At 38.7% G+C, this 14,956-nt stretch overlaps 1 protein-coding gene across 1 annotated transcript; it reads left to right on the top strand.

Moving 5' to 3' along the window:
* The first annotated feature begins 344 nt into the window (after positions 1-344).
* On the top strand, positions 345-12,870 carry LOC101168229 (sodium-dependent proline transporter). Its single transcript, XM_004076528.4, has 14 exons — positions 345-1,144; positions 3,538-3,754; positions 4,186-4,317; positions 6,164-6,374; positions 6,933-7,071; positions 7,161-7,295; positions 9,471-9,574; positions 9,643-9,767; positions 9,853-9,965; positions 10,053-10,190; positions 10,274-10,373; positions 10,526-10,644; positions 11,804-11,977; positions 12,095-12,870. Exons 1-14 carry the CDS (start codon positions 1,076-1,078, stop codon positions 12,263-12,265), a joined length of 1,947 nt encoding a protein of 648 aa, XP_004076576.1. The 5' UTR covers positions 345-1,075; the 3' UTR covers positions 12,266-12,870.
* The last annotated feature ends 2,086 nt before the right edge of the window (positions 12,871-14,956 follow it).

Below are 14,956 nucleotides of genomic sequence, written 5' to 3'. Positions count from 1 at the left end.
TTTTTATTCAAATAGTTGTGAATCAGGAGCAGACAAAAAAATGCTACTTCAAAAAGAGCGTAATTGTGACATAGAAAATACAGAGGACGGGCCACAGACCCCCTGCTCCATTCCAATGCGTCCACTCGCAGACAGATAGATCCGTGTACGTCTTCATTTGCCTCGTCTGAGCTGGAATCTGGCTCAAAACTTTACGGCTGGATAACTCCAACAGTGCTCAACATTTTGCTGCACCACTCATGTTTTGTTTTAGCAGGAACTTTATTAATCACAACGATTCAATACAATAGAGTGCAATACAATAACCAGAAAAGAACATGGCACAAAGTCTTTGAAACTGACACACAAATCGAGTGTTTTAATCGCTTTCTTATTGTTTGATTTTTAATTGTATTCTTTGACCTCATAAACAAAGATAGAAATATTAGGGTAAATTTGGATTTATGAATGTGACATTTGCATAGAAAATTATATGAGATTAATTATGTATAACTGTCCTTTTTATGATATGGACAGTGGCTGAGACCAAATGTTCTATCTAAGCAAAGGAGATGTAAGGGGCTGTGCGTTTTGAGAGAGTATAAAATAAAGGGATGATGGGATATCCGCGGGGGCTTACTTCCCGTCCTTGCTGAAACAAAACAAAAAACAAAAACAGTCCTTGCTGAAATAAGATCCCATGGTCATCTTGAAAAAGTGCAACATTTAGTACTTTCGGCTTGTATTCAAATTGGAAACATAAGGTGGGGGTTTGGGCATGCATAACGGAGTCATAACTGAAGGTATCATTTTCATGCATCAACCACAGTCATGTCAAAGATTGCTTGTGTCTCCTGTACAGATTCAGGCTGTCTCACGGCGCGGGGAGGAGTTTACCTCCTGCACCTGCACCTCCTCCGCCAGCCCGTTTCCGTGTCGTCACCTCTGGTGTTTGGCTGCCCCCTCCCTCCATCCGCCTGGCCGCTTCTTCATGAAGTGCTTTGTTAAACCAAACTCTCAGCATCTTCCACAAACACCGCCTCGAGTAAAATGCAGAGGAACGCGCGGCTGATGAAGGACTGAGGCGCCACTGGAGATGCGGAAGGAAGGAGGCAAGGCGACAGCCGGCAGCCCAGCAGGAGGAGACCGCGCAGCCGCGGCGCAGGTAAGAGCGGCGCGCGCCGCCGCTGGCTTCACATAACAACCTCCGCTCTGTTGTGGTTTTCCAACCGTGTGGGGTCGTGATTGTATCTAGGAAGAGATTTGAAACTTAACCTCGATAAAAGGAAGGAGCATGTAGGGTATTGTCCTGAACTGTGGCAGCAGTCAAACCTGTTCGGCCACTTTGCGCTCACAGGTAGGATCAGCGCAAATATATGGTCAGATTATGGAGACTCAGCTGGTTCAACAGATGTGTTTACACCAACTTTTCCCAGAACATTTTAGATCAGACTAAGATTAAAGATTAAAAATGAACTTTGATGGAATCCTCTGCTTTTATTTTGAAAAATACGATTTTTGTTGCATGTTTTTTTATTTAATCCATGAACTCAGTTTCAACTTCACAAAATAAAATAGTATCTAAAGTTTTGTGTGGCAGTGGAAGTTGTTTAAAAGGTGGATGTATTAAGTTCCCATTTTTTCCTCCATCTCATCATTTCTCAACTTCCACCTCCACAATATATTTTTTTACTTTTTAAAATTCCAGTAATCAGTCTTGTTAGTAAAGTATGTTACATATTCTAAAAGTTGTCTCTGACATATCATCTTTTAAGCATGAAGTTTTATGTCCCTAAACCTACTAGTAAAAATACAGAGCTGTATGTCACCTTTATGATATACATAATGTTGACAGTCATGTCAGATAAAGCAGAAGCAGTCAGAGTTCTTCCTGCGATTTGCCAAACGATGAATTGTTCCCCTCTTGTAAATACGTCAGCTTTAAACTTTTAGAATTCACATAATATATATATATATATATAATTTACACAAAGCCTGTTCATATCACAACAGTGAACTACAAAGGCTTTAATATAGAGCCTCTCATAAAACTAATATGCAGCCCCTAGCACTTTCTAAAAACTGAGTGTAGGACTTCTTATTTGTGATTGGTTAAATTATGCCATTGTAAACCGGTGGCAACACTGTTGCTGGACCTTTCTGTGATACTTTCTAGCTCATATCTAATATGTCACATGTAAACGAAATGAATACATTTGATTCTTTGATCAAAACCACAGTGTTGTGTACTTCTGAATAAGAAAACAATTTGTTTTATTTTCCTATTCACGTGATTTATATTTAACAATTTACAGTGAGCATTTGATAGTTTTTTTTTATAGTGAACGTATCCCATTGCAAAAAAGGTCATTAAATTGTTCATTTGGATTTAACCTATAAGGGGTGAATGGTTGGCCCTTACAAATTTTCATTTCACCAAAAGTGGCCCCCTTGAAAAAAGTTTAAATACCCCTGTAATAGATGATTTAATGTATATGAAATTTTTCATTTGTACTAGTTTAGTGTAATATGTCTTTGGACAAGACTGAACCTGTTTTTTATTTGTCATTTTAAAAAAAAGCCACTTTAATCCAAAAATTATCCTTATTTGTAATCCCTTTTGAGGTTTTTGGTTGCACAAGCTGCTGGACTAATGAAATTTGGGAAATGCAGGTTATTAATGGCTTCCACCTAAATACCCATTATAAATGATGTTAATGTCGTGGTTGACTCTTCAGTGGATTGGCGGAGGTCCGCTTCTGGTCAAGGTGAAATCACAGTGGGGGCAGGCTCCATCATGAATTTTAGATAGTCATAATTGAGGAAACTTAACTTCAGGGGTTCAGCAGCCTGTTTAGTTAGGATGTGTTCTGGATTAGTTGTTTTTACTTTATAATAAGAAAAAAAACAGAGTTTTATTATGAATTTTGTCAGGTAGGGAGGGCTGGTGAGCGTGAAGGACCCAAAATGCAGAGACGGAGGCACACGGTTCCAGGGGGATGGGGTTTATTTAACAAAAGGTGCTGCAGAGCAGGGTAACAAAACAAAACTCACTGTGGGCAAAACTTGAAAACATGGCAGAAGACAAACATGGACATGACAGCCAGGGAAGAGACGTTAATGGATCAGCACAAGAGGAAGGCAGAGACAAGACTTAAATACCAACAGCACTGACAAGACACAGGTGAACAAGATCAGGAGAGATTGGGACTAGGGAAGTGAAAGTCAAAAGCATGACAAAACAGGAAACCTTTCAAAATAAAACAGGAAACAGAACTCAAACATGACAGAAACAAGATGGAAAGCAAAAACCAATAGAAAGAAACCCAAACAATGACAGAATTTACTTTTATCTGATTCTGCTAACATATTTAACTTTTCCTTGTACAAAGGTCATTGACGTAAAATCTTTCTAAGTTAAAAGTCTTAAGAGCATCTGCGGGTTTTACCTGACTGCATCCGATTGAACCAGTTTTTTTTAAGAGGAAGCTGATCAGTTCTTTATTTTTACTGCATTTCCTCTATGATTTCTGTAAACTGTTGTTTTGTGTATTTCAGAAAGAACACGCTATCACCCAGAATGGCCACAACCCAGCGCATACGGCGTCCCACGATCAAGGGTTTGATTCCCCTGGACCGGGTCCCATTGTAGCTAACACTACCCCAAGGGAGCAGTGGGGCGGGAAGTATGAGTTCCTGCTGTCCTGTATTGGATACTGCGTGGGCCTGGGCAACGTTTGGAGGTTCCCTTACCTTTGCTACCGCAATGGAGGAGGTGAGCCGTCTGCTTGCAGGTTCACTTACTTCCAGGGTTTAAAAATCCCTAAATGTCTGGGTGTGTTTCTGTATTGGTTTTTTATAATCACCTGGTTAGGAGAGTGACTAACTGTTGGGTGTGTGCTGTCCTCTTGATCACAAAGACTGAATTTTGGTTTTATTTCATCATGTTTTGTGTTTATCCTTGTGTTTGATTGATTGCACACTCCACCTGTCTCCTGCAGTGTCATCCCAGCCTTATGGTTTATACGTTTTTCATTAAATCCAACAAGTTGGAGCTTGACTAAAATTCAGTGTGTATAATACCTGTCTGTGAGACTAATGTTTAAACATTGAAGTGTTATTTAACCTGTCTGTACATGTGAAGCATGAGCACAGAATATCTCAAATCTTTGTAGTACCACCCTTCCTCAACTTTTTTTTTTACAGGTGTGTTTCTCATCCCCTACTTCATCATGCTCTTTGTCGCGGGTGTTCCACTCTTCCTTATGGAGCTGAGTTTAGGCCAGTATGGTGCTGCTGGTCCAATCACTGTGTGGAAATGCTGCCCTCTGCTCAAAGGTAATCTCACCTGCAATTATGGCCTTTAGAGAGAAATAAGAATATGATGTACAGAAGTATATACGTAGAACTACAGACAGCTTGGAACCTGGAGACAAATACCAATAAGATTTCCCTGCTAACTGTACGAAGTATGAGTCGTTACCAACAATGCCACAGCAGTTTTTATTCTGGTTAAACAGGTAAAAGTGGTCTAAGGAGAAATCCCGATGCCTGTACTGAGTCTCATTGTTACTTACTGTTACGCTGTAGACACGCATGTGACGGACGTTCAAGAACTCTCATGTAGCCCATGGTGTTCACACTGAACTGTCGCTACCCGATACTAGCACCATTGAAAGAGGCTTGGTGCAAAATGTCGAGGCGGTGCAAATCTTGCAACTCTCGCTCCAGGCTTTTTCTTTCTCAGCTCTATTCTGATATATGAAAGACTTGGTGTCCTATAATATTAAGAACAATAATAATATAAACAGAAAATATGAATTTTTCCTCCATGATCTATTTGTGAATGGTTGGCATTTTCGTGAAATAAAATGAGCACCTGATTGGTCAAAGTTGACCTGGTTTAACTTGTAGGTAGTGCCAGAAAACAGTGGTAAACACTTGAGTAGCTATGGGTAGACAGGACAGTTTTGAACACGGAAGCCCGAAACGTAAATATATGTTCTGCATAGACTTTTCATCTGAAGTGGCCGCTTGAACGCGTGTTGCAGAGGCCGGTGTGAACATAGCATCAAAGTTCCATGGGTGAGAATAAATGACATTTCTTGCTCGTAAACCATATTTCAACCCACAAACAGCTTATTAAAAATACACCAGAAAATCTGCTGTGTTTTATTTCCTGTTTTAGGAGCTGGTCCAGTGTTCTTTGACTAGAATAGAAACTTTTTCCTCAGTCTAAAGTTTCATCATTAGATTTTATTCTTCCTTTAGTAAACCCCCACCTTCACATGCAAAACACAACTTTTACATATGTGTGCTTTCATTCAAATGTCTGAATCTATTTGATTCCTGTCTAAACATGCCATGTGAACAGATTTAAATTTTGACATTTCATACAAACTCCATTTCATCAAAAAGGAAACTAGTATAAACTATCCAACCTAAAACTCTGTCTTAAGTCTTAAAAACAGATTCACCTTGCCTAATCTTGGTCAGAATGCTGTGGCACCAGTTATTCTAGACCTGCATCACCTCACGAGGAAACAAGCTAATTGCTGATTCACCCAACAAAAAACCCGTCCCACTATTGAGCTCCATACTTGTGTTAAACAACATTCATTCATTCATTCATTCATTCATTCATTCATTCATTCATTCATTCATTCATTCATTCATTCATTCATTCATTCATTCATTTTATTTCTTTTGGGGAAATGAGACTGCTTTAGCCTATCCTGACCACTTGTAGGCGAAGGCAGGGACATCCTGGACAGGTCACCAGTCTGTCGCAGGGCCACAATCCCCCATACACACTCACATTCACACCTATGGACAATTTAGAGTAACCAATGAACCTATGAAGCATGATTTTGGATGGTGGGAGGAAGCCAGAGTCCCGGAGAGAACCCACGCATGCACGGGGAGAACATGCCAACTCCACGCAGAAAGGTCCCCCACTGATGTTCTGTTTCAGGTCCCCCAGCCGGGACTTGAGCCAGGGGCCTTCTTGGTGTGAGGCAAGAGCGCTAATTGTGCTGCCCCGTGTAAACAACAATTAATTAAAGTGTTAAACAACAATAAAATAGAAATTGATACCCTACCTTTTTAAATGTATAACTGACTTTAGACATCTGTGTGATTATTATTTATCTGAAATCATTAAAGCCTCTCTGTATTGCTGTAGGTATTGGAATTGGGATGCTGTGTGTGTCCACGCTGGTTTGTCTCTACTACAATGTCATCATAGCCTGGACGTTTTACTATCTGGGCAGCTCCTTCCAGAGCCCTCTGCCTTGGTCATGTGACGCCATCGCCAATGCAGCTGTCTGCAGCAACAACACTGCAGGCAACAGCTCCTCTGGTCGAGCTCGCACCCCCACAGAAATTTTCTGGAAGTAAGTAACCAGTGTGTTTGTGACGTAAAAGGATTTGTTCTGTTATGTTACTGAGGTAAACAAAAAGTTTATGGCAAGTGTTCCTGTGGCATAATGAGTTCAAATATTTAAGAAAGGACAAGTATGCAGGGACAAACCTTGTTCAAATATCTCTTAATCACCACAACTTAGAAATGAATAGTTGAACTTTTTTATTTAGTATGACTCATGGCTAAGATAAAGACACATAATATGAAAATAGAACTTATGTCTTTTGTTTAACCGCATCAGAAAAAAGTTTTAGAACAAAAAGAGTGACCTTAATACTTTAGATTATATTTATGTAAAACAAGTCATCAAAGTGAGAAAGTAATGTAAAATCAGAGTGTAATATTTTATGTGTTTTAAACCTATCACTCTGTAATAACAATCCTAGAAAATGTATGGCTTTTTTGAAAGAATCACCTTACAGATTGATGTAAAAGTTTCATTTTTAACATTGTGTATTGTTTGTTTTGCTTCTTCTACGGTCCTGCTGGGAATTTGTGGTTATAGTTGAATGTTTTTGTGTCACCATAGTGAAAATGTGCTGGGCTTGGTAAACAGTGAGGGCCTTCATGATCCGGGCCCCGTGCGTTGGCCCCTTGCCCTGTGCCTCCTAGCAGCGTGGATCATCATCTTCCTTTGTATGCTGAAGGGCATCCGCAGCTCTGGCAAGGTGAAATGAAAGACGGTTGTTTTAGTGAAATTAAAAAGTGTACAATTGCCTGCCAGGTCTTATAATATTTGGGCCGTCTGTGTTTTCAGGTGGTTTATGTTACAGCGACCTTCCCATACTTTGTCCTCATCGTGTTGATCATCAGAGGAGCCACACTGGAGGGCTCTCTACAGGGCATTGCTTTCTACCTCACTCCAGACTGGGCCCGTTTAGCTTCTGCACAGGTAGATGGGAGGCAGGATGTCAGCACTGTTCGTTTACCACAAATAGGTTCAAAAACCTGACAAACGGGATTGATTTTTCTTTCTGAACAGATTTATTTTATTTTTATTTTAAATCGTCATATTTTTGTGAAAATTTCCTATGAGTGTTTGGACAGCCGTAGTTAGTTTTAGAAAATGGGGTTACAGATTTCTACAATTACAGAATATCTGTTCACAGACAGATCTTAAATAATTTGATGAAAAATAAACTTAAAGAATTATGCTAGTTGGGAATTTTTCCTTTGAGACATTTTTAAATATTTTCTATGCATTTGGAATATTGAATACAAATAGTTTTTAGAGCCATCCATATTCCAAATTGGCTCAATCCCTTTTGATGTCACTGGGTTGCTGGAGCCTATCCCACTTACTTTTAGGCCAGGGGTGGGCAAACTACGGGCTGGATCCGGCCCGCCTCCATATTTGGTCTGGTCAACTGAACAGTATCAGAGACCTGTGTTTTTTATTTTTATCTGGCCACACGATTAAGACCTGCATAGAACGTGACATTTTCTTCCAACTTTCTGCAGTCTGTGCTCCAACCTGAAACCCTGTAAAATCCCTGTCAAATAGAACAGAAGACAGTTTTCCCTTTCTACGTCGCAGTTCATCTTTCCCGGTTTAGCTCATTCTTTTAGAGCGATTATGCTGCTTTTTTTAAACAGTGTTCTGTGTCCTGATTGGCTGGAGACCCTGTCAATCAATCTCCTCCGTGCAGTGTCTCCTGTACAGAAACGCGGAGCTCATCAGATCTACAGAAATCTTTGATCGATTAAATCTTTGTTTTTCATTCTAAGATCCTGGACCTACTTTCTATGAAGGTTTGGGAATTTAAACAAGAGAAAACGGTGAAAATGTTCATGTCTGTCTGAGAAAAGTGTAGAAAGTGGGCAGTGAGGAGTTTTACTGCCATAAACGTCTGTAATCATTCATTCTCCGTGGATTTCACCGATCACGGGTTATTTTTAGAACGTAACTCCTGCAATAAACGAGGGAACACTGTACTGGTGAAAAGGTAACGCAGATACACGTAGCTGCAGCAGAACACATAGAAATTTGCTTTTTTTCATTGTTACTGGATAAGAAACAGACGTGCAGGACACAGCTGCTCAGTTTGAGCGCAAACTGTGAGACGTGTGATGAGCTGCAGCCCTCAAAGTCTCAGCGGGATAAAGACAGGAGAAGATCCAGTATTTATTGTTTTTTCTTTTTAATATATTAGTATATTTTTTCCTGACTTTTGTCTTTGAAAATCACAGTTATTTAGTAATTTTTTCATTTCATAAATAGCGTTATTTATTTTATTAAAAGGATCATGAATTAACAAAATTTATTATATGGCTTTACAATAAAAGAAAGATAAAAGAATTTTAAAGTGGCCCTCACCAGAAAAAGTTTGGGGACTCCGCTCTAGCATCCATGTGGCTTTGGAAGATTAGTTGTTTTTCATTCTTCCTGTCATTCAAACACCACATGAATGCAGGATTTCTCTATGTTTTCACGAGGTCCATCAAGCCGTTGGTGCAATTGGCTCTTAAATGAGAACAAACGTTTTAACCTAAAAACTCTAAAATGATCTGTTTTAAAATATAATTTTCAATCCAAATGTTTTCATCCAGATTCCATGTAATTTATTTCTCACTCCACGCATCTCCTCCTGGTCTGGCCTTTCTATCCAATTTTAGAACCCTATGTGGCCCGCAAGTCAAAACAATTGCCCACCCCTGTGTTAGGCAAAGGCGGAGTACACCCTGGACCGTCGCCAATCCGTCGCTGGGCCTTTATATACACTAAAATTTTAACTGCTTATATTACAGTTTTTGCAATTTTAAAATAAGAATATTGCAAGTAAGACTAACATTTTTAACATTTGTAAATCGATTTTTAATACGACGAACAACGTTTTGACCAGGAGAAAGACTCTTTTGGAGGCTGTGATTTCATAAGCTTTTGCCCATTTGAGTGGCTGAATGCCATGTTTTCTGACCGATGTGAACTTAAACAAAAAGAATGTTGATCCATTAAAAACTTGAATTGTAAATGAATTGTAGACAAGCACATATATGCTTTCAAACACTATTTTTTATACTGCAGATGGATGAATTGTGTCAAACGTTCCTCTCTCCAACTCTGCAGGTGTGGAGCGATGCAGCGTCTCAGATCTTTTACTCGTTGGGTATAGGAGTTGGAGGGCTGCTGTCTATGGCCTCCTACAACAAATTTGACAATAATGTCATTAGGTGAGTCAGCTGCACCCCTATGTCCATGCTTAGGTTTTTGTAATAACAGGCACTTGTTCTGATTTTAGGGACACAATAATTATCACCACAGGAAACTGCTGCACCAGCTTCTTTGCAGGATTCGCTATATTCTCTATTCTGGGTCACATGGCCTGGAGGAAGGGAGTATCTGTCGGAGAGGTGGCTGATACAGGTAGCTGCTGTACTTAGTTTTGTCAACATATTTTTCGTTTTTCCTCACATGATTTATAAAAAAAAAACATTTGTCTCGCTTTCAGGTCCTGGCTTAGCTTTTGTTGCTTACCCAGAAGCCCTTGCACTGCTGCCAGGCTCTGTATTTTGGTCCATTATGTTCTTCCTCATGCTATTTATGTTGGGGGTCGACACACTGGTAGGGTCATATATAATTCAAGGCAAAGTTAAACTTCTCAAAGTTCCTGTCTAAATGCATAACAACCTGTGCTCTGCTGCATCACAGTTTGGCAACATGGAGGGCATCACCACTGCCGTGCTTGACGAGTTTCCACAGCTCAGACAGAACAACTTGCACAAGTCCCTGTTCTTGGGCACTTTGTGTTTTGGCTTTTATCTCATGGGCCTCCTGCTTGTGACTGAAGTGAGTGTGATTATATAAAATTGAAGCATGTCGCCTGCATTTGTTTGCTCACATTCAGGTTTCTTGTGTGGATCTCTTTGTAGGGAGGGATTTACTGGTTCACTCTCATTGACTCCTTCAGCACCAGTTTTGGCCTCATCATCATCACCCTATTCATGTGCATCGGCATCTCTTTCTTCTATGGTATCTCATATCGCTCCTTTAAGTCTCGCATTTCACTTTTCTTATCATGTCATTCCACCGTATGAGTTTTAGTTCATGAAACACCATAGCACCAGCATTCCTTAGCTTCTTGTTTTGACTAACTTGCCTCTTTAAATGTATTTTTTTGTTAGGAGTTAACCAGTTTTGTCAAGACATCCTCGATATGATCCGTCACTGCCCTCCTTGGTGCAGTAAAGTACTCATTTACTTTAAAGCCTGCTGGTGTTTCTTCACTCCGTTTTTACTTATGGTGAGTTTACATTCTAGTGTGAAAACTCCTCTGTGTTTGATGCAGCTTAGGTTGAATATTAATTGAGTCATTGGAAGTTTAGCTGGCACTCAACACATTTTCTTCATGTATTGTTGAAACAACTAATCTCAGTTTAGTTGTAACCAGCTGTAAAAAATGACTTAAATTTATTATTTAATGTTTACATTTTTTCCTACTCAGTGGCAAATACAAAAGAATCCCAAGCCAAAGGCTTGTAGCTCCATCTTTAGTAGCAATACCCTGACATGGAGTTGATGTTGTTTGCCTTCTTCAGTCGCAGTGAAATAACTTTTTGCCTTCTTGCACAATTGCTTTATTCTTGGACATTGGCGAGCTTTTTTTTTGCGTAGCTCTTTGTTGGAGATTCACAGTTGTGTTACTTTTATAGAACTACTTGAAGGACTGACTGTCTCAGTTTTAGGCAACCTTAAGCCTTAGTCACAACTGTTCCATAGGCATGCTGTGGGCGACAGGTCATAGCAAACACTTATACAACACACAAAGGTAAATTAATGGTGGAATAGATGAGATGCATGCATTATGTATGAATTTTTCATCTTTTTCCCTCCCCAAATGCTGTGCTGTGTTAGTGCTGTTCACGTGATAATTTTGCCCTTCTTGTTTTGTGTCAATGTTAGTATTATTGATAAAGATTAAGAAATCATCTATACAAGCTTTTTAAAGCATTACAAAAATTACAGTAATATATTTTATAGCACGTACCTCAACTAAAAGAACAGCTGTTTCAATATTGACAGCAATAGCAATAATAAAACAGTTTGATTTTTTTATTTTGTATCTTTTCCTTTGTAAAGGCATTCCACAGTGCTCTTCTCATTCTCTTGCAAAGTCTTCTGTCCCCCCCCATATAAAATGTTCCAGCTCCACCACTGCGTAGGGGTCAACCCCTTCGTACGCGTGCGTGATGTGACTAAGGCTTTAAGGTTGTGTCTTCATATAATTCTGAGACTTGTGTGAATGCTTGTTTTATATGTTCAAACAGAATATTCATGCAGGTGGAATACTGGAATTCACTGGAGTTCCCTCTGTACCATTGTTGTTGTTGTTTTTTTTTTGGTTCCTCGTTTTCTTTTCGCCATTGGTATCATTAACCTTCTCCTTGTTTTTCTCCTTGCAGTTCATCTTGGCCTTTATATTTCTTGAGATGTACAGCACATCCCTCAAATATGGCTCCTACGTGTTTCCACTATGGGGTAAAGCTTTAGGCGTGTGCATGGGCGCCACCTGCTGTCTGCAGATCCTCATCTGGGCCATTGTAGCCATCTGCAAGGAAACTGGAACCCTGAAACATGTTAGTATTACAACTGCATCCCTGTGAGGTCCAGTTACACCTGTGCTGCAGGCAGGAACTGCAACTGCCAGAACTTTAGTTTCTCATCATAAACCGACTCACTTTCTTCTTTTGCAGCGTTTCCAAAAAGCAATCCGACCCCTGAATTCCTGGAGGGTAAATAACCTGAACAGCACCATTACACCTGCAGAGTACATGGATTCTGAGAGAGTGGAAGGCCCTTTTACCGTCACCCTTACAGACTTGGATTTTCACGCTATGACTTGGGACACAGGAAGCCAAGCATAAGGAAACAGGGATGAACTTTCAACAATGGGGAGAAAGAATCAAAGGAACCTTTTGTTACTCGCCCCACCAAGGCTCTGGTGGCTGCATCCTTTTAGCTGTGGAGGAACCACTTAATTTATATATATTAAATTGTGTAAAGAGAATCATGTATTAAAAATGTTTTTCAATATGAATTATTAATTTACTGTTTAGTACCTTGATCATTTTCTGTCATAACTAGAGTGATAAAATACAATTAGACAGACATAATTAAAGACCCCCCCAACACAGCGATGATCATGCTGGAGTAATGACTGATGTTACTGATGTCACATGTAACCATGTAAAAATTTATATATATTTTTTTTTAAATGAAGACTCAAAATAGGACTTGTATTTTAAAAACTGAACTTATTCATTTCTTATTGGTTGACCCAGAGCTCACCATCAACAATGCTATGATTCTCTTAACAAATTCCAAATGAGACAAAGTTCAACTTTAACTGAACAAAAAAGAAGTGGCTATGCTGCAGTTTTTATTTTTTTATTTTCTTATCGTTAACTCAAAACTGTAAGTTAAAATGTTGCATTTCTACTTCAGTAAAAATAAAAACTATTTCAGAATAGTTTGGTGTTTAATTTCATTTTTTTACTTTTTCTTTATTTCTTTTCATTTCCACAACAAAGACATAAGATATTGCACAAGGTTTTTTCGAAGACAAATGAAGGAGGGGGCAGAAAGACGAAACCTTATTTTTCTGCCACTTTTACATTTTGACTCCTTGAAATACAGTACAGCACTTGTTTTCTTGTTTTGGTTCTGAATTTGCGCAAAGATAAAATCTCACATCCTTTTAAACGTACTCAGTCTTCTTTAAATCTTCTTTGTATATTTTCTGGAAGACAATTTTGTGCTTCATGCATGAATTTATAAATACTTTGAGCAATTAAATCCTAAAATTTCAGTTTATTTAATTTGCTGACTAATAGATTGGATGGATCTATGTAATTACTGCCAGAGATAATTCTTGCTGCCTTTTTTTGTAGAATAAAATTAAATTTAAGTATTTTTTTAGGTAAATATTTTGAGGGGCCCCGCTAGTAATAGCTTGTGCTTTCATACTTCAACGTTACTGTAGCCCACTCTTTCACCAATAGCCTACTTTAATAGTCAATTACAACTATTATTATACAATAATACACATATTAATATACTCTGACCATTATAATCATGTAATAACATCATTATAGTGTCTCATGAACACTAGTAAACCCATGTACAAATACAACTATAGTCTTACAAAAAGATTATTATAGCCAAGACAGTTCCTGTTGTTTTATATTTAACTTCTTATGTATAAGTGAACCTGTGAAAAAATATGGTAGTGTCTGTGTTAGAGTGTGGCACATAGTGGTCCTGTAAATGACTGTGGACCGCGCCTCTGGCTCGTCTCGCGCCCCCAGCCGTCCCCCAACTCCATCTGGATGAAGCCCATCTGCTGGACTACTTAAACATGTAGTTGTAGCGTTAGAAGCTTATATGTCACACAAAGATAAGGTCCCATGTGAATAAAAAAATACTTCATTATTCATTCATTCATTTTCTAAACTCTTCTAAACAAGAAAAACTTGCAAAGATTGACAACTTTTACAGAGGCAGGATCCTGCACATACAGTGTTTCACTGGACAAGATGAAAAGCTGCATGTAGTTGCAGGAGGTGATCAGCAGGTGTCGCCCTCTGATGGAAGTTTAAGATGTCTCCACCAAGGAAGACAGTTCTGACATTTTTCAGAAACAATAAATGCAAATAAAGAACAGTATTGTAAATAGGAAGTAAAAATAAATAAATAGCAAAGTACTTTTTTTCACATTGTCAACGAACAAGTTACACTCTCTGGTGGACAAGATTTTCCCAAACTTTATGTGCACATATGTGTAACCTAATGCAAAAATGCCTTTGGATTAAACATTCTAAACATTAAATATTGAAGAAATGAACTGAACATTTATTTCAAGCTTTTAACTATATAAAAAAGTGCAGAGGAGCATTAAGAAAGACTAACTCAGGTGGATATTAATGTTGAGTCACTTTAATTATTTCAGAGACTTACATTGTCCAGAAGTATTTAAGAAATTCAAATAAAATACAACAGCAGAAGTAAAAGCAATGAAGCCAATCCAACAAAGTTGAAAATAGACCTTAAATGTTTCATTAGATTGCTTCATATAAAATAAATTAATATTATTTATCATATTCTGTTCTCTTTGGAAGATATTAATTTCACCAACTTCAGTCACTGAAAAAAATGTACATTAAAGTATTTCGCAGCACTAAGAGTTAAAAACAAAAATACAGTACTTTTTATGACTGAATAATGTGCAAGAGAGGAGGTCAACTCAGCTTCTGTTTGCTTGGAATATGTGTGCAGCTCATGAAGCCAGTGCAGAGAACATGCATAGTAAGCCACATGGGGTCCATAAAGCCAAACCAAAAAGATAAAGATATTCTCTGCATGGTTATGTGGATGTGTGTGGATGTGAACTGCACAGGGGGATGAGCTGAGCTGCCAAACAAAATCATATGTATTGGTCCCAAAGATGCTGAATGGCTTCACCATTGCTTCAAGTCCCTAAAACAGACATGTCAGTGATAATAAAAGTGGGATTCTTCTAAACAGCAACTGCATCTTGTCACTGTGGTTAATGCGTA

Source organism: Oryzias latipes, chromosome 14, assembly GCF_002234675.1.
Source record: "Oryzias latipes chromosome 14, ASM223467v1".
Classification (NCBI taxonomy): domain Eukaryota; kingdom Metazoa; phylum Chordata; class Actinopteri; order Beloniformes; family Adrianichthyidae; genus Oryzias; species Oryzias latipes.
The sequence above is the reverse complement of the archived record's forward strand: the minus strand, read 5'-3'. Positions and strand labels throughout refer to the sequence as shown.